Source organism: Pogona vitticeps, chromosome 5, assembly GCF_051106095.1.
Source record: "Pogona vitticeps strain Pit_001003342236 chromosome 5, PviZW2.1, whole genome shotgun sequence".
Classification (NCBI taxonomy): domain Eukaryota; kingdom Metazoa; phylum Chordata; class Lepidosauria; order Squamata; family Agamidae; genus Pogona; species Pogona vitticeps.
Genome location: NC_135787.1, coordinates 47,812,501 through 47,830,963, shown reverse-complemented (window position 1 = coordinate 47,830,963; position 18,463 = coordinate 47,812,501). Strand labels below are relative to the sequence as shown.

Sequence of the window (18,463 nt, the reverse complement as noted above, 5' to 3'; positions counted from 1 at the left end):
ATTTGTAAGTTGAGGCACCACTGTATCAATAAAGCTATATTTTATTATATTGTTTTTATTCTATCTATTATTGTTAACCGCCCAGAGTAGACTTTGGTCTAGATGAGCACAGTATAAATTTAATAAATAAAATAATAATAAATAAATATGTCCATGGAAGTCTTTCAGAAAGTTTAATGTCCTCTTTAGTGATTTAGATCTGTAGCTGCAGAGCCAGAGGTTGGGAGTTTGATTCTCCACTGGGTCTCCTTGACAGGGGTTGGACTTGATGATTCATAGGGTCTCTTCCAGCCTGACAGTTTTAAGATCTATTTAATCTTCTTGGTAAAAAAAAAAAAATCCCTTGACTCCTTGCTGCCAAACAGTTCAAACAGCTGAAATGGTAACCTACTTGAAAAGTTCTTGTGTCTATTCCTTTAGATCAAGATCCCTCTGAAATATGTTAAGGTGTATTCCCTATGGGTCTGTTTGCAGCATTCCTCAAGTACGTACAGCTAAAAAGAAGAGCAGAGAGCTGCAAATAGTAACTAGAACAAAGCAAGGTCCATTAATCAGAGCCAAATTTATTAATAAAATGATTGCTGGACCAAGAAGGCCCAGATATTTTACAGGATTTTTTTAAATGGAAAACTTTATCTGCATTTCTTTCTCATCTTCTAAGACACTGGTTCTTAACCTTGGGTTACTCAGGAGTTTTGGACTGCAACTCCCAGAAGCCTTCACCACCAGCTGTCCTGATTGGGGTTTCTGGGAGTTGCAGTTCAAAAGCATCCGAGTAACAAAGGTTAAGAACCACTGTTCTAAGATATTTAGGGACTACGTAAGAGCAATCCATTTCTTTTCTTGACACAAATGTTTGAAGTTTGACAAGCTAAGAAATAGTAACATGCAAGATCACCCAAGTAGTCTCATGGTAAACAGAGATCTGAATGGAGGTCTTCCTTGTGATGCTTGAATCTCTTCCCACTAACCGGCTTTCTGTGCTAATATCTGATCTACAGAATGTTTAAAAATGAGTTAGCAGTGCTGCAAAATTCTTTTTCCTTGTTCTGCATTGAATGCTACCTTGTGTTTTTTTTTTTGCTAAAATGTTCAACATAATGCAATAATAATAATAATAATAAAGCCAAAGATTGCAATCATTATGTGCTTTATCAGAGCAAAAATTGCTAATAAAGCAACATTGTTCAGCTGTTATTGTCTGGATAATCCTTCACAAAGAATTTGATAGCTTTTGTATAGAATTTGTGGGGCATGTTATTACCTTGTAATTTGGCACTAAACATACAGTACATAACACTTTTCCGTAAGTCCTGGCCAAACCTTGGATGGCGTTTCAGAGACTAAAAACAGCTGGCATTTAGCCAATAATCATGTCTTCTGTGATGACAGTCCTACATTTGATCGTCAAGTGCTGTTTAAAGGTCAGGAATCATAGATAGGTTGATCAGGAGCTTTAAAGTTGTCCATAAGCTGACAACTGCTCCTGGGGAGCAGACTGAGCAAGCATACAAGGTCATTTGGTAGCAGTTTTTCACTGTAATGCAGTCCTTCACAACCTTGGGTCACCAGATGTTCTTGGATGACAGCTCCCAGAAATCCTTGCCAGCACAGCTAGTGGTGAAGGTTTCTGTGTTCCTCAGTTTGTCCAAGAACATCTGGGGACCCAAGGTTGGGGACCATTGCTATAAAGGAATAGATTCTATGTCTATTTGAATTATATTATTTTGAAATGTGTATCACTACAAAAACATCAGGATATGGCCATTTTAATCAAAGTCCTCTTTTTTGGCAAGGCATCTTTTTCAGTGAGGATACATAAGCAGTCACCATACAGAAGTACAATGTGAAAGTGGCCACCCAATGATCTAGGCTTGTTGGCTGCTGTGGGTTTTCTTCTAGCCCTACAAACTTCTTCCCTCACTGGACTCAGAACCTCTCTACTGTCAGTGAATGTTTGAGGAAAGCAAACATGCACACATATTGTAAATGAGGATGGATGAGAATGTTGTCACATTTGGGTTTTTTTTTTTTTAATAGCAGGTTTTCAGAATTTACAAATGTCTTCCTAAATTTCTGATAAAGAACTAAAAGTTTCAAGAATATCTCTATACTTGCCTGGGAATAAGTTTCCCTGAACTCAGGGGAACTCACTTTTGATTAAAATATATATAGAATGTCATGGTAACACCTAATACCATGTGATTTTATTTGTATCCAAAGATTTACTGTAAAAATTGGGACCAATCCACACAAAGCTGGTGTGGAAGTGGTATCAACCAATTTGATCCTGGGTTTCTGAAAGTATATGTAGGTGTTTTCATGTTTGCATATCAGGAGGTAAAGCTTCTACAGCTTCCTCCTTTCTTTCTGCCCTCATGAGAGAGCCATGTTCAGGAGAAATGTGTGCTGAATATGTTTAGAATGTATCCATAGTGAGCAGCATGGCTTAAAGCCTCTACTTTCTGAGAAGTGATTACCCCGTTAGTAAAGGTAAAGGATCCCCTTGACAATTTGTCCAGTCGTGTCCCACTCTAGGAGGCAGTGCTCATCTCCGTTTCCAACCCATAGACCTAGTGTTTGTCTGAAGACAATCTTCCGTGTGGCCAGTGCGACTAGACACGGAACATTGTTCCCACCATGGTGGTACCTATTTATCTACTCACATTTTGCATTCTGCATGCTTTCGAACTGCTAGGTTGGCGGGAGCTCGGACAAGCAACAGTGGCTCCCTCTGTCACATGGATTCAATCTTACGACTGTAGGTCTTCTGACCTTGCAGCACAGAGGCTTCTGCGGTTTAATCTGCAGTGCCACCACGTCCCACCAAATACCCCATTAAAAATGCCTTTTTATGCAGACATGGCAGGGAGGTTGCAGGTTATTTGGCATAAAACAGGGTCACAGCTCAAAAACGGTTGGGAACCACTCTTCTAGAAAAAGAAGCCATTCTAAGAAATATTGTACCATCTTCCCCTTGCTATGCCTGGATGTGTAAACATTGCTCAGAGAGGGGGAAGGGAAATAAATAAACTAGTGTGAGACTGATCTACTCCCTCCCCTGTGTTCAGGAAGTGGAGTTTCCATGAAAGGCTTTGGTTTCCATCAGGGCTTAAGCTGTTCATCTCCTACATTTCCCTCATTTACTGTAGCAACCGGCACCAAGTTTTTTTCTTTTATTTTCAGATTTCAGTATTTTAACCCCCAAAACATCAGAACAAGCTCCAGAGAATTATAGGGGTGTCCTAACCATCATAGGTATAACTAAGGTCTTTTCAATAAATTACATGTAGCGTGTCTTGAGCAATACTGGAAAATATAATGAATTAAAGACAATACAAAGCCTCATGCATCTATTCAAGGAACATATGTGTGTGATCATCAGATGATTTTTCAGTTTTTACATGTTCTCTCACACAAATTGATGCATTCTGTATTGTATACCTCCTACTTCAGAATTTTGCTCTAGCTGGATATGACTCACTAGACATGTGGTCTGATTCAGGACACTCTTTTTACATAATTATGACCTTTTTTTGTTATAAGGATCTTTAATGTTATTCAAACTTTTATTAATGCATTTTTATTTTTCAAAAGTAAGAGTGGGTGATACCTTTTATTGGACTACTAACGAGTCAAACAAATTGCAAGCTTTTGTGGAGAAAATTCCACTTCTTCAGCCTTAGCACAACCCATAGTGCAGAAAAATTGTAGACAAGAGTCCAAAAATTGGTGGTACATGTCTGTGAGAGTTGATGTTAGTCCTTTCCAAGCTGGGATTTCAAGCTTCTTTGGTTTGAAATTTTTATACCCCTCTTGTAGAATAAAAAAATTGCCAATTACTCTGTGATTGCCCCCACCCCCATACTCACACTGTTTCAGAACTACAATTTTTCAAGACAAAGGTATCAGTCACTCTTTTATTTGTGTAATCTTGGGGAGCACATGGCCTTTTCCTTGTTCTTACTTTTTCAAGTATTGTGGACACATATCAACTGCTATTCAACCACTGCTACTGTTGTTATTAATATTGATGTTGTTTCCTACAACACCAGTTTAAGATTCATGCAGAGGTCATTGGCCAAAATCCTAAAGCTAATACTAAGTAGATTAGACCATTGAATCAGTGGGATTTACATAAGTGATGATTTACCATTCAGAATCTGATTCAATGAGTCTACTCTAATTGCTGTTCTGCACTATCAAGTCAATTCTGATTTATGGTGACTCTACAGGGTGAGATAATTAAGGAATGGTTTGCCATTATCAACCCCTCAGTGAGTTTCCACAGTCAAGTAGGTATTTGAAGCTAATGTTCTGAGTTCTAGTCCAGCATGCTATCCATAACACCACATGTGCGCGTCACATTAGTAGGGATCAGCAACTGGATTTTGGCCTCTATAACAAAACCAATTTATTTGTGCCCGTTTCTAATTTTTTGCAGTCTTAAGTTTGCTGCATTCTGAACTTTGATGATTTTCTTTTTTTAAGGTTGCAGGAAAATTCATACACACTCAAGCACATTTTTGCATGCAAATTTACATTTTACCTAACACCAGCAATTTTAAGTCATTAGCACTAATTATGATTTTTTTTTATTTTCCCCTAATATATGAATATATTGTGTTTTATGTGCTGTCAGGTCAATACAGACTTCTAGAGATCCTTATAGGATTTTCAAGAAAAGTCAGGTATTTAGGAAGTGGGTTTACCAGTTCCACTTGCCCAGTGGGTTTCTATGGCAGAACCAGAGACTCAAACGCAGGTCTCCTGAGTCCTAGTCCATCATCTACTATACCACACTGAGTACTGCAATATATGCACATTTACAGAGTTTTAACTGGTGTGCTCCATTGCAGACTTTGAAATAAACATGCATTTTGAAAAATAGTAATGATTTGGTTCATGTATTAGTTTGAAAGTCATGTCTTTAAAGCACAAACCAATCAAATTCCCCCTCTCTTATATGCAGTCAGAAGTAATCATTTCAACCCACTCTTCTATGGCTTATGTTGTTTTAAACATTAAAACTAACATAACTGGAGCGGCCCCAGTTCTGATACCAGTTCCTACACACCGTATTTTTCGCTCCATAAGACGCACCTCTCCATAAGACGCATCAAATTTTAGGAGAAGAAAAAGGAAAAAAATCTGTTTTCTTCTCCTAAAAATTGGTGAGCCTTATGGAGAGGTCCCTCTTATGGAACACAACCTAGGACCATTTGGAGGCTCACCCAGCCCCCCTGAAGGCCAGAGGGGGCAAAATCACCACCTTCTGGGGCTCTTTTGAGGCTTGGAAAGCTTCAGAAGAGCCCCAGAAGGTGGCAATTTCGCCCCCTCTAGCCTGTTGGGGGGGCAGGGTTAGCCTCCAAAGGGTCCTAGAGTGTGTTCCAGGACCCTTTAGAGACTCACCCTGCCCCCCCCGGGGTCAGAGGGGCCAAAATTGCCACCTTCTGGGGCTCTTTTAAGGATTGGGAAATTTCAGAAGAGCCCCAGAAAATGGCAATTTCGCCCCCTCTAGCCTGGTGGGGGGGCAGGGTGAGCCTCCAAAGGGTCCTAGAGTGTGTTCCAGGACCCTTTAGAGACTCACCCTGCCCCCCCCCGGTGTCAGAGGGGGCAAAATCGCCACCTTCTGGGGCTCTTTTAAGGCTTGGGAAGCTTCAAAAGAGCCCCAGAAGGTGGCGATTTTGCCACCCCTGGACCCGTGGGGGTGGGTGGGGGAAGCATGGCAAGGGTCCAAGGGAGCCTTCCAGACCCTTGCCACACTCCCCCCACCCCCCACGGGGCCAGCGCGGACAAAATAGCGACCTTCCAGGACCTTTTGAGAAGCTTTCAAGCCTCTCAAAAGGTCCTGGGAGCTGGCGATTTTGCCCCCCCTGGACCCGGGGGGGGGGGAAAGCGTGGCAAGGGTCCAAGGGAGCCTTCCAGACCCTTGCCACACTCCCATGGGGCCAGCGCGGGCAAAATAGTGACCTTCCAGGACCTTTTGAGAAGCTTTCAAGCCTCTCAAAAGGTCCTGGGAGCTGGTGATTTTGCCCCCCCTGGACCCGTGGGGGGGTGGGGGAAGCGTGGCAAGGGTCCAAGGGAGCCTTCCAGACCCTTGCCACACTCCCCCCACACACCCCCACGGGGCCAGCGCGGGCAAAATAGCGACCTTCCAGGACCTTTTGAGAGGCTTTCAAGACTATCAAAAGGTCCTGGAAGGTCGCTATTTTGCCCGCGCTGGCCCTGTGGGGGGTGGGGGAGCATCGCAAGGGTGCTGGAAGGCTCCCTCGGACCCTTGCGATGCTCCCCCCCACGGGGCCAGTGGGGGCGAAGTCACCACCTTTGCACCATAAGACGCACGGACTTTCTACCCCCGCTTTGGAGAGAAAAAAAGTGCGTCTTATGGTGCAAAAAATACAGTATTTATGCACACACCAGGTTCAGCAACACAAGGTGAGTATCCAACTATGAAGGCACCCATTTAATGAGGAGTCAACATTTAAGTAAATCCCAATGAGTCAGTGAGTTTACTCTAGTTGAGACTAGCCTTGGTATTTAATAAATGACCACAACCTTTGTTCCGAGCACAATATGTTCAAAATGTAAAAAACAGTGCAATTTTTTTTGAAAGAAAGGGAAAGTGAATCTTCGTATTCTTGTGATACTGCTGGAACTGATAGCCTGACCTACAAGGCAGCCCATGGGAATACCATCAGCATCATGCGTTTTTTTTAATACAGAGTAATAACAAATATCAGCTTAATGTTCTTACCAAAAGTACCGTAAATAATCATTGATTAAATGCAAAGGTATCCATTTTATCAGCTGTGTGTACAGCACTTCTTTTAAAAAAAGAGAACAAGAAGAACAAGAACATCTGATGCAAGATGAATCTTGAATCCATACAAATAGTCAGAGGAAGTCTTAGCCAGATTTTGATAAAAAAGATGAGGGTCTCCTTCCCTTTCTTAAATATTAGTGTAAGTTGTATTATTTTACAAATTTGTGTGGATCCATAAGTAAATATATGGCTATTTACTCAGTCAAATTCAAACTCATACTTCTAGCACTAGAATAGCTTGCTTTTAGCACTGCTCATTCCCTCAAGTACCTACTCCCTCTGCTTATTTTTGCAGTAATTTGAGCATCATGACATTAAAAGTAAAACTCTCTTCTAATAAACTAATCAATTAATAATTTTAAAGGTTAGGTGGAACTGTGTTATTCACTGTTCCTGGTATTCTGCATAATGGATTGAGTTTCTGCCCTCTGTGGATTGAAGGGCTCCATTCAGAAAAGATAACTGCACCAAATGTTCAGTGATTGCCCTCAGTTCACCCTATTCAGAAAAGTCTTCCACACTCTGTGTAAAATTTCACGGAGCTGGAGGGGCTGAAGGAGCATCATGGAAGACTACTGACACCAATCCAGATGCACTCATCAAAACAAAAGTGAGCTCAGTACAATAGATCCAATTACAGCAACAGGGGACCACTTCTGGAGTTCGAAGGAACTTAAATGACCCCTTCAGACTTCAAAGCATCAGCTTTACACCCTGACCCCCGGAATGTGTTGCTTGAACAAAATGTCATCACACCTTCTAGGGGACATGGGGACAAATTTGTACATTTTGCTCCATCCCACCTTGTTTTAGGTCCAGCATATGAGGGATGGAAGGGTTATTGTGGTTACCTTGGTGTAGAAAAGCAGGCCAGTGGCAAGAGATGTCACCAGATACTGTGCCCCTCCCATCAACCAGAAAGCACTCCTCTGGACCATCTGTAAGTAATCAGTCACTAAGGTGGGGGAAGACAAACTTATGACAAGAGAGGAATTCAGCATTTCTTGATGTCTGGAGATATGCAAAATACTTCATGGGCCTGTGGCCTTTTGACACCTCTTGTGTGGATGGATGACTTTTTAGAGGATGCCCTCGAGCATCATGTTCTTCATTCAAAATCCCATTAAGAGATCTCAGCTGAAGGAAAGATTGACAAACAAAGTCTTAAGGATGAATCTGAACTGATTTGTGGAAGACGGAATTTGTGAATTTGTGAAGGTTGCTTATAACATAGTAATGTCTATATCTTCTCTGTAAGATGTAATACTGGCCCAGACTGAGAATGAATAGCTGCCAAGAGGAGCAGGAGACATCTTGCTACTGTTATGTATATAATTCTGCATCTTCTCTGAAACCTCTAGATTTGTGCTGTTCAGAATCAGCATTTCCTAATTAGCAAGCTGTCAGTAGATGATTTTTAACTCTTGTTTTCTTAAAGTCGGAAAGCAACGCATATCATAATGTTTAGATAGTACATTATAGAACTTTGGACTGGGATTTAGAGATGCACATTCAAGGGCCCAAAGAGCCAGGGAACCCATTGTGTGCCCTTGGGGCAGTCATCTTTCCTCGTGCATCCACAGGATTGTTGTGAGTCTAAAGCAGAGAAGAGAAAATCCATCTGTGCTGTTTAGAGCTCTCTGGAGCACTGGTAGGATATACATCTGACTGATAAAATTAAAGAGTGCCGGTGTGGTGGATAGAGTGATGAACTAGGATTCAGAAAACTGGGTTCAAATTCCCACTCAGCCATGCAAATTCTCTGGGGGTGTCGCTGATAAAAACACAAGTATCTCACATTCTTTGACAACCCTGTTAAGTCACCATAAGTCAGATGTGACCCGAGAGCACAGAATAATGATAAAATTCAAGTAATCATGGGAAAACTTGCATTCATTTCTGCTACTAGCTATTCCTTCTAGTGACTTACATGCTATTCCTTAAGAACTGGATCTTTCATCTTCCATTCTGACATAAATATGGAAGATTCTGCTTGATGCACAGTAAGAGAGTTTTGGTGTTCTCTCTCCTTTTCTGTTTACTTCCAGTGTTCTCAATTCTGCTTTCAGCCACACTCACTTAGATAACAAAGCAGCAGCTACACAGAAATGCCAGTCTTAATTAATGATTTATATTGGAAGGGTAAGATGCCAGCTGACATATCATAACTGGGGAAATATTCTTGATGTTGAAACTGGCTAGTCCCTACTATGTTGTGATAATCTCCCTAAATTGAACTTTTAAACTTTCCTATAAGTTAAATGAAAAGGATTGTCAGAACTTGGAAATCCTTATATATCCTATTATATAACAGGATAGCTAGTACATTACATGGCACTATACTATTTGAAAACAAAATTGGCTATAAAAGTGAGGGCCTTGTAGAATCCCATAAATAGTAACTTGTGTTACACTTAACTTGCAGGGGATGGGCAACATACAGGCAAGACTGTATTGCTGCTAGTATTTAATTTCAGACTAAAGTCAGATGTCTGATGAAGTGGACATGTTCCCAAAAGCTCACATAAAAAAATTATAAAATTTAGTTTTAAATTAAAGGTGCCACCACATTTTTGTCTTTTTTAACTTTTTATTTCTATATTGATTTTACCTATAATACTTGCAGAGACTAACTATACCTCTTCTACAACATATTCAGATTAGACATTTCTGAAGTCTTGAATAGGGCTTAGTTTGGCATTATCTGGTTTCAAATCTCTACTCACTGCACAACTTTGGGCTAGTCATTCTGTTTCAGTTTAACCCACCCTGCAGGATTGTTTTGAGAATGAAAGGCACACGACCCTCTGTAAACATACAAATATAATAAATAATATTGGTGGATGGATGAACAGATTAATGGATGCTTAATATACAGATCCATCTGTCTTCTGGATACTTGCAGCATCAGCATGCTTTCTTCTGTGTATTACTCAAACACAAATTTATATTAGGTTTGTTAATGCATCATGTCTTCTAAAATTGGTATTCTAAAATGTGGTATAATTAAAGAGCAGCCATGCTGCACAATCAGTCTGGTAACGACTGTGAACAAACATTCAGATTAGAGATGGGGGTATTCGTATTTGTATACAAATATGAATATCCCTGTACAGGTGGAAATAACGAGGGTCCTGCCCCATGGGGCCAGACTGTCCACTCATAATTTCACCACTGCCACTGGCTCTATGGTGCCTTCCTATTGTGCTGTTGTCTGCAGTCGATTACCCAGTCCTGGCAGGAGGTGGGATGTCAAGCCTCTCTGCTAGGTTGGAGAGTGGCTAATCCATTGCGGAGAACAGCGCAATAGGAAGCCACCACAGAGCCGGGGGCAGCAGCGAAATCATGAGTGGACAGTCCAGCCCTTGTTATTTCCACCTGTGTGGGGATATTTGTATATGAATACCCTCACCTCTAATTCAGATCCTACCAGGGTCAGATCAAGACTGCTGGCTGCTTTGATGAAGGATGAAATATCCCTTCCTTATGGGCAAAGTCAAACTAGATAACTATATCTCAGATCAATGTTGATGACAGGACCGCATGTTCCACCACATCTGAAGACAACAGTCTAAAGCCCTATTCAGGTGTTATGTTAACCAGCATTCTGAACTCAGTTAAAGGGGAGTGTCTAGCACAATCCACACTATCACTGTTTCATTGCTAAAGAACTGAAGATACCTGGAAAATATGGATTCTTGCTCTCATGAAGAGAGTGCATATGAAAACAACCCGTATCTATTCACATTTCACAACTGAAACTATGAGCAAAGCAATGATGGAGGGGGGAAGATGTGCACACACACCCCACCCATGTTCACAACGCCAACTAATATAACTCCTAATTAGGGCTCTAGTTAAATCTGCAGGGCAGATTAAATTAGAGTGGCAGTGAAGAAGGAACACTGGGGGGAGGGAGCTGTTGGCACCCCCTCATGAATCAGCTAACCCATTCCCTGATCATTTAGATTTGTATTTTATGAGACATTTTGGAAAAAATATGAGAAAGCATTCAAAACATTTAATCCCACATCTATAGTTTATAGCAGAACAAATGAAACACATTACATGTAACAACCACCTGAAACTATTTATCTATTGTGCAATGGGGGTCATGAAATTATATTTTAAAAATAACATAATAAGTAAGAAAAAACCAACATTTACTAGTATAATGAGTAGCATTTTCCAGTTATTTCTGAACATTTTCTCACTTCTGAAGGATTTCACAAATCTAGAGCAAGATTTATAGTCTAAGTTGGAGCCATTTCTCTCAAAGACATCTTTTGCGCAGTCTTTGATAAAGCATTTAAACTCCTCTTTCTATAAGGTAATGCTCCTGGAAAAAAAATCTTTGTCATCACCAAGCCACTAAAAAGAAATACATATTCTAATTGCAGGTTGTAAAAGTTTGATTTAAAGTGCAATAATGGAGGACAGCCAGAGCCAGCTACACATTACATGAAATATCCTAATGTATTCCATGGTGACGTTTTTGAGGGTATGTGTAGAGAATAGTGATGTGGGCACCCCTGTCAACAGACTGTCACCCTCCAACCCAGGGCTTGAAGAGCAGACCAGTCTACCACCAGATACAGCAGAGGGCTTGGTGACTCTGGAGCCTAAATAATTGGTGGGGCCAGGGGATAAGGAGTTCCAAGCAAAGGACACCAGAGCTCAAACTGGTTCCGACCCATGTTCATGGCCCTGGAAACCCCAGATATATCCCTGGTGGATGGGGGATATAAAGGGGGCCTTGCCACAAAGCAGAGGAGACCCACTGCCAAAGAGAACATACAAGGAGCAGGATTGCCAAACGGAGGAGAGCCAGGAACCCCTTTCTAACCCGGAAGGAGCAAATGGAGAAGCCTGGAGGAAGAGGTCTGGGGAGATGCCTTAGAGAGTTTATCAGGGGCTTACTGGACAGAGAACTAACATGAAGAAGACCCCCAAGCTACCCAGGGAGTGGAACTACATTTCTAAAGAATACCCCTGGGATAGCATCATTGTCCATTCGAGGGTCCCTAAGGGAGAGGGGGGGGAAGTATGAGAACCTCCAGCTCCCCAACAAGTCTGCCTACTGGAGGGAAGAGGAAAGCTCAGAAGGAGCGGTAGTCTAGCCCAAAGCCTCATAAACCCACTGCCACTCAGTTACCAGTCTAGCAGAGAAAGAGACAACAAGAATGGCATTGCTGGGAGGAGGAGGAGGAGGTTAAAGCAACGACCACCGTGGGACTACCCCAAAGAGACTTTCAACCCCACTGCCCTCCCTGTGGGCATACTGCCTCTCATGGTTGAGGGTAGGAAGATTACTGAGTCCATTTGAACTAAGTGATTCAACCCCAATGAAAGGAGCTGGGCAGAAGGAAGTTCAGTTATTGTATGTTAATCTCTCCCCTGTTATTATAAATCATTTTTTGTTGCAACCCTTGTGCCTGGAGTTCATGGAACACAGGATGGAAGAAGGGAACCCGGCTGGGGCTGGCAAAGCTCCCGGAGTATAACTTATTGCCTTGAAGATTTGTGCACTTGATCTCATTCTTGATTTAAATCAGAGTTCCAAGCCAGTTACCCAGGAACAACCACACTAAACCAATGGGCTTCAGTTGGACAAGACCTGACATTTTCTCAAGGAAAATTGTCTCATTTGAGGATTAGAGCTATAGTAACTTTGATCATACAAAGTGCTGCTATTTTTTTTTTTCTACAGAGAGAAAATAGAATTTGGGGCAGAAGGGGAAGGAGGTCATAGAGCAAGTTAAATAGATACTGTGTTGAAGACTCATATTTAATGGTCTGTGAACTGAATTCTCCTGGCTGGATAGCTCAGGGGTTTAGGTATCTGTCTCCGGAGCCAAAGGTTGGCAGTTTGATTCCACACGGTGCTTCCTACAAGTGGAGTCAGCTTGTGTGGCTTTGGGCAAGGTGTACAATCCCAGGATGCCACCAGGAGAAGGGAATGGTAAAGCATTTCTAAGTACTCTCTATCTAGGAAACAACTGTGCTGTCAGAACTTTATCTAAGGTTAGAATAGCAGTAATCCTCATATATGTAGTGTCACAAACTGTGGAATTGTTGTTTTGATACTTTATATGGGATACAGATTCAGGATACACTCCTATATGCACTAATATGAAAGTCCGGTTGCATTCTGTGGGATTTATTTTTGCATAGATATGTATATACAGCACTGCAGTATAAGGAGATATAAAGGGAAAACATTTCAGCAGCAAATGACAGATGCAAACATGTGTGAGTGTGGTCATATATGATGGGCTCAAGCTGAGAAATGGCTTGGAGAGAAAAAAAACCTCTGAGTTCAGCACCTGTCCTGATCATCAAAAAATTGAACTCTGATTGCTGGCAGTAATTGGTTTAAATAATTCTCTAAGGCAAGGGTAGACATCTGTGGCCCTCCAGCTGTTTTCAGACAGCACCTCCAATTTTTTCTCAACTTTGGTTATTAGTGGTCAGAACTGCAGGCTAAAAAAAACTAGAGAGGCTGAATTACCTGTTCCTAGGGTAGGGTGAAGGAAGTCTTCCTAGCCCTGCATTCATTTTGCTCTGGGCCTGTGGAACAGCCGGAGCTTACTAAATGGATAAACAAGATAAAACTGAGGCTGAGCACAAAAATGGCACCTGAAATAAAGACCAAATTCTTCATGAAGGTAGTTTAACTTTCAAGTAATATCCTGTACCATAGCATGCCTCATAGAGGCTGGGAGTGCAGACCAGATATCAGCCATGGCCAGCAACCATGAAGCATTACTTACCTCAGTGATCTTTCCTTAAAGGTCCAACAAACGTATACTCAGCAGGCTACATACAGATCCAAATAAGCATCATCGTAGGTTACCTCAGAGCTCCATAAGTTTAAAAATGCAAAAACCACCATCACAAAAAATGTCCTCGTAAAGGCAGTTTTCATTTTAAGGGCCTAGCCAAGTCATCTATCATCATCATCATCATCATCATCATCATCATCATCATCATCATCATCATCATCATCATCATCATCATCTTAATAATAATAATAATAATAATAATAATAATAATAATAATAATAATAATAATAATAATAATAATAATAATAATAATAATAATAATAATAATAATAATAATAATAATAATAATAATAGGAATAGCATTCATGCTGTACCGATTATTAGCAAATACAGTATTTAGGATTTTGGTTAAAACCAGTCAATGTTTTTATAATTTTAATTGACTATGCCTGATGTTTTTGAATAATAATAATAATTTTAAAAAAAACTTGTCATTTTTATTTAAAAATAAAATGACTGAAAATAGGCAATTTCAAGGCTGGAGGATGTGGGGAAAATCTGGTGACAAATCCCTTGGAGATCACCCACCCTTGCTTTATAAATAGGCATCCACAACGTAAGAAGGATGAGAACAGTTCCTGCTTATAGAATGGTTAATAAAATGCTGGCCGTTATTCCAGTCCACAATTGGTACATCATTCCTTCATTTGAAGATACATTATCTCTTCATTCTTTACACTCTTTACAGCAAGTTGGCATATATTTGAGTTGGCGCAGAACTTTTGAAAGTTGCAATTGTAACAAATAACTTCTTCAAGTGATACACTGCTACACTTATACAGTATGTGAAGCTGCTTGTAATGCTATGAAAGTTTAATGTATATTAAAAAGTACTGATTTACCAGCCTAGCTTTCAACTATTATTTAAATTTATGTACGTAGCACATACAAAAACTGGCCGATAAACACTTGCTGAACTTCTAGTGCCTAACTGCAGTAATAAACTCAGCTTAGAGTGCTGATAGCTGGCTGGATAACTCAGTGGTTGAGGTATCCAGCTGCAGAGACAGAGGTTGGGAGTTTGCTTCCCCAGTGTGCCTCCTGCAAACAGAACCAGCCTGTGAGGCCTTGGGTAAGCTGCACAGTCCCAGAAGAAGGAAAAAGTAAACCGCTTCTGAGTATTCGCTACCTGGAGACCCTGAAAAGGATCTCCATAAGTCAGAATTAACTTAATGGGACATTTTATTTATCAATGGCTCACCATCACAGCCAAAATCCTACTGTAAAACACAGTATGCATAAGGGCAACTGTGCAAGCATTGCCACATTTTGCCAGTCATGTGTCACACAGTTGGGTATAGAGTTGAGTGTGCACAACCCAGGCATATCACACCAATGGCAGCTGGCAAGCTTGCATATGCCACTTGATTACAGGTTTACACTGTAATCAAACAGTATCAACAATATCCACAAGGAGTGATCTATAGTTGACAGCTGGTTTATCGCTTTCTTCTTATTCTCTCACCAAGTGCCACCACTCCCATCTCTTCCTCCTCCCCTCTTCTTAAGATTTTAGTATCATGATAATATCAGTTGTGTTTATTGTCCTGATTGGTAATCTATCAATAACATGTTCTAGAAATCTAGTTTTTTTCATTTTCAATGGCAATAAACCCTCAGCCAAGAGGACTATATTATGCAAGAGAAAAAAAAAGTTAATATGAGGAACATTTATATATACTGTACTAGAAGCCATACCATGTCTCATGAATTGTCATGTTTCCTTGATAGAATCCCCTCTGGAAAAAGCTGCACAACAAAATTCCATTTCTTCAGAAACTGTTGCTCCTTAAACTATTTGTAATAATGATAATATATTCCTGAAGCAAATCTCTCTGAATAAGAACCAGATACAAATATTAAACAAAACCACTTAATTATTATTTGCCTCTTTTAAAAAGGACAATTTTTTATGTATGATTGAAGTTTATACAACACTTCAGAAAAGCTGTCATGTGTTAGATTTAAAAATAAAATCAGAAGCATTTTCTTTTATATAAGTACACATGAAAATCTGTAAATGATCCTGGCTTTAAAAGCCATTTAAAGTGTATGACCAGCTTTGTACTGATACCCACTTAACAAAGCAGAAATAAAGATACCATACTGTGTAAACAAAAGTGTACAGTAAAGGACATTTTGAAATTTACACAAGAATTAGTTCATAAACATTTTGATTGTTCCATAACAGTTTTCTATAAAATGAATTTTAAAACCCTTAGACAGCTGTCATCATTCTTCACTATTTTGTTCCACTTAAATGCACACAGAATATTTTATATAGCAATATACCGGTGTACTGTAACATGGATATTAACTTATCATTACCTTCTTTTAAAAATGAGATGTGTATTACCCAATTGACATAATTGGTATTTGAAATGTTGAAATACCCATACATTACGTATTCTCATCATCTTAGCAAGTATAAAAACATGAAAATATAACTTTACATTATTTCCTTTATATACATAAGCTCAGGCTTGACAAAAGAGATTGTACACTTCATTTTTAAGAGGAGGGCCAGAGGTACAATCAAATGAAATTACAAGAGTGAAATGATCCCTTTTTTATCCAATGGAAATTAGTTGGGACTACCATACAAATATTGCAGCTGGCCACTGAAGGACTGAATATTAATACCCAAAGCAGTCAATTGCACCACAGTTTCCTGGTTAGATGTGAATAGGACGTTGAATATATCATCATACTCCTGAGAAATGGGAGGTTTGCCACCAGAAGGAAGAATGCCATAAAAAGTCAGCATAAAGATTTTTCACAACTGTTGATTTCTGTGCGCATGAGTGTGGAAGATGAAACCTACATCAGACTGTACCAAAAAAAAGAAGGGATTTAAAATCTGCAGCAGATTTACAGTGTAGTGTTTCTCTTAATAATGTCATAAATAGACGGACATCAAAGGCAAAGAAAAGATAGGTTCTTCTAGCCATGTCTGCACCATTTCATCTCTAACACTAGGGTGAAGTAATATGAATCATTAAAATAGACAGGCCTTTTTGCATTTTCAGGATTGTGGCATTACAGAATAATATTTCCTTTGCCAGTAGGTGTGTGTACCTGAAATAGTTCCAATGAAGAGGTGAGCTAACTTACTTAAAATGATACTAGAAAAGCACTCACTGTAAATATGACTCATTTAAATCCATTTATTGTTACAAATACAGTTAATAGTTATCTCAAAACTTAGGATTATTATGAAAAGTAACAGAAAGGAACATTGTCAAGGTATCTTCCCTCCCAAAAGGAAATGCAGATTTGTCTTCTGCATCTGGAAGCTTTTAAATAGCTGTCATCTTAGAATTTTTTAAAAAATATAAAACCCAAAAGCTAGATTTGGATATTATTCAAAATCTCATTGCTGTATTCAGGTATTCCTATGACATTGAAAGCAGGCAGATTGGGTACATTATTTACCTAAAAATCACTTTTTTCCTTTAGATTCAGTGCAAATTCTTTTAAGCCCATCTCACATCTTACAAGAATGGCATACCTGGTAGGTCTGAGCAATTTTATACATTCAAAGGATTTCAAAACAGGGTGTGGGCAGCCCTTGCATAAACAGAATAGAAATCATTTTTTAACATGAAAATAAGGGCAGGAGGCAGCAACTGAACATTGCATCAAAACAAGTGAAGAAGCATCAATTAAAGATTTAGTTGAAGACCCACACTTTCTCTAGGGTCTGCATTCTGAATGGAGTTAAGGAAGGTTTCCCAACAACCTTGACAATGTCTGCTTACATTTTAAATTTCTTAAAACCAATTTGTGGCTAGCAAAATTAATTGGACCACTAGCAAATAAAACCATAGAAAAAAGTTTATTTCAAATGTCAAGCATTGGCAAATAATTTGATAGTAACACCAAATGTTAAAGAATAGGATATTAAGTAAATTTTTAAGAACAATATTAAATTACAAGATTTTTGAATTTGTATTTCTTTACTTTCCTCCCCAGCATTTACATATTTGGCTTTGAAAAACATGAAACTAATGTCTAAATCTTGTTGCTGTTGTTGTCAAATCTCCATTTTCCAGCAGTTTAACTTCTTGTTTCACTGACCATTATGGAAGCAAATTTATTTAAAAGCCAGTTTGTTTGTGAAAATACCTAAAAATATTTTTTTTTGTTTTAAACGTTTTGTTTCTTATAAAACATGTCACATCTTGATGCAATTGATGTCAAGTGTGCTTAAGTCAGTATGAACCAGAGAACTGACAACGGCGACTGCAGAAACTGGTGTGTTGTCTGTACAACGACTTCAGTTAGAATACAGTACTTCCATGTTAGCTGTGCATGTCAGTCGAACCTCATCTTGAACTGATGTAGAAAATGATCTTTGTGGGGGGGTGTTTTGTACTAAGCATTCGTTGACTATTCAAGATGAATTCCACAAATATAAGAATTCTTGGCTGACAGAAAAGTCTTCAAGATACTGGATGCCTCTCACCACTTTTGACAACGCACAAGAAAACCATTGTGTAAGGCACTCAAAAGGTTCTTATCAATCACAAGAGATCAGTCACACTGACATTCATTCCCATGCCAGGACTCACATAAGGTACTGCATGCACTGCTTTTGGAAATTCTGGAGTCATAACACGTCCATTTTCTCCAGTACTTCCTGTAACTGACAGCCTCGCCTTGTTCCTCATGGCATCATTCAAGATCATCTTAAGGAAGGAAGGAAGGAAGACAAAGAAAATGATACATTACCTTAATTCAGTACCTGAGACAGGTCCCGATTCTCATCTTACATGTTTTGGTAGCAACA

General features: G+C 39.6%; 1 protein-coding gene across 5 annotated transcripts in view; it reads right to left on the bottom strand.

The window, feature by feature from the left end:
- Positions 1-15,548: 15,548 nt before the first annotated feature.
- GRIA2 (glutamate ionotropic receptor AMPA type subunit 2) overlaps positions 15,549-18,463 on the bottom strand; it is a 107,166-nt gene continuing 104,251 nt past the window's right edge. For 3 of the 5 annotated variants that reach the window (XM_073001514.2, XM_073001513.2, XM_073001516.2), the window contains one exon: positions 18,126-18,362. Coding sequence is in view for 1 of the 5 variants with exons in the window: in XM_073001517.2 (XP_072857618.1) it covers positions 18,198-18,362 (165 nt within the window). In the remaining 4 variants the exon portion in view is untranslated. The other 2 variants (XM_073001517.2, XR_012087694.2) reach the window with 2 other exon arrangements.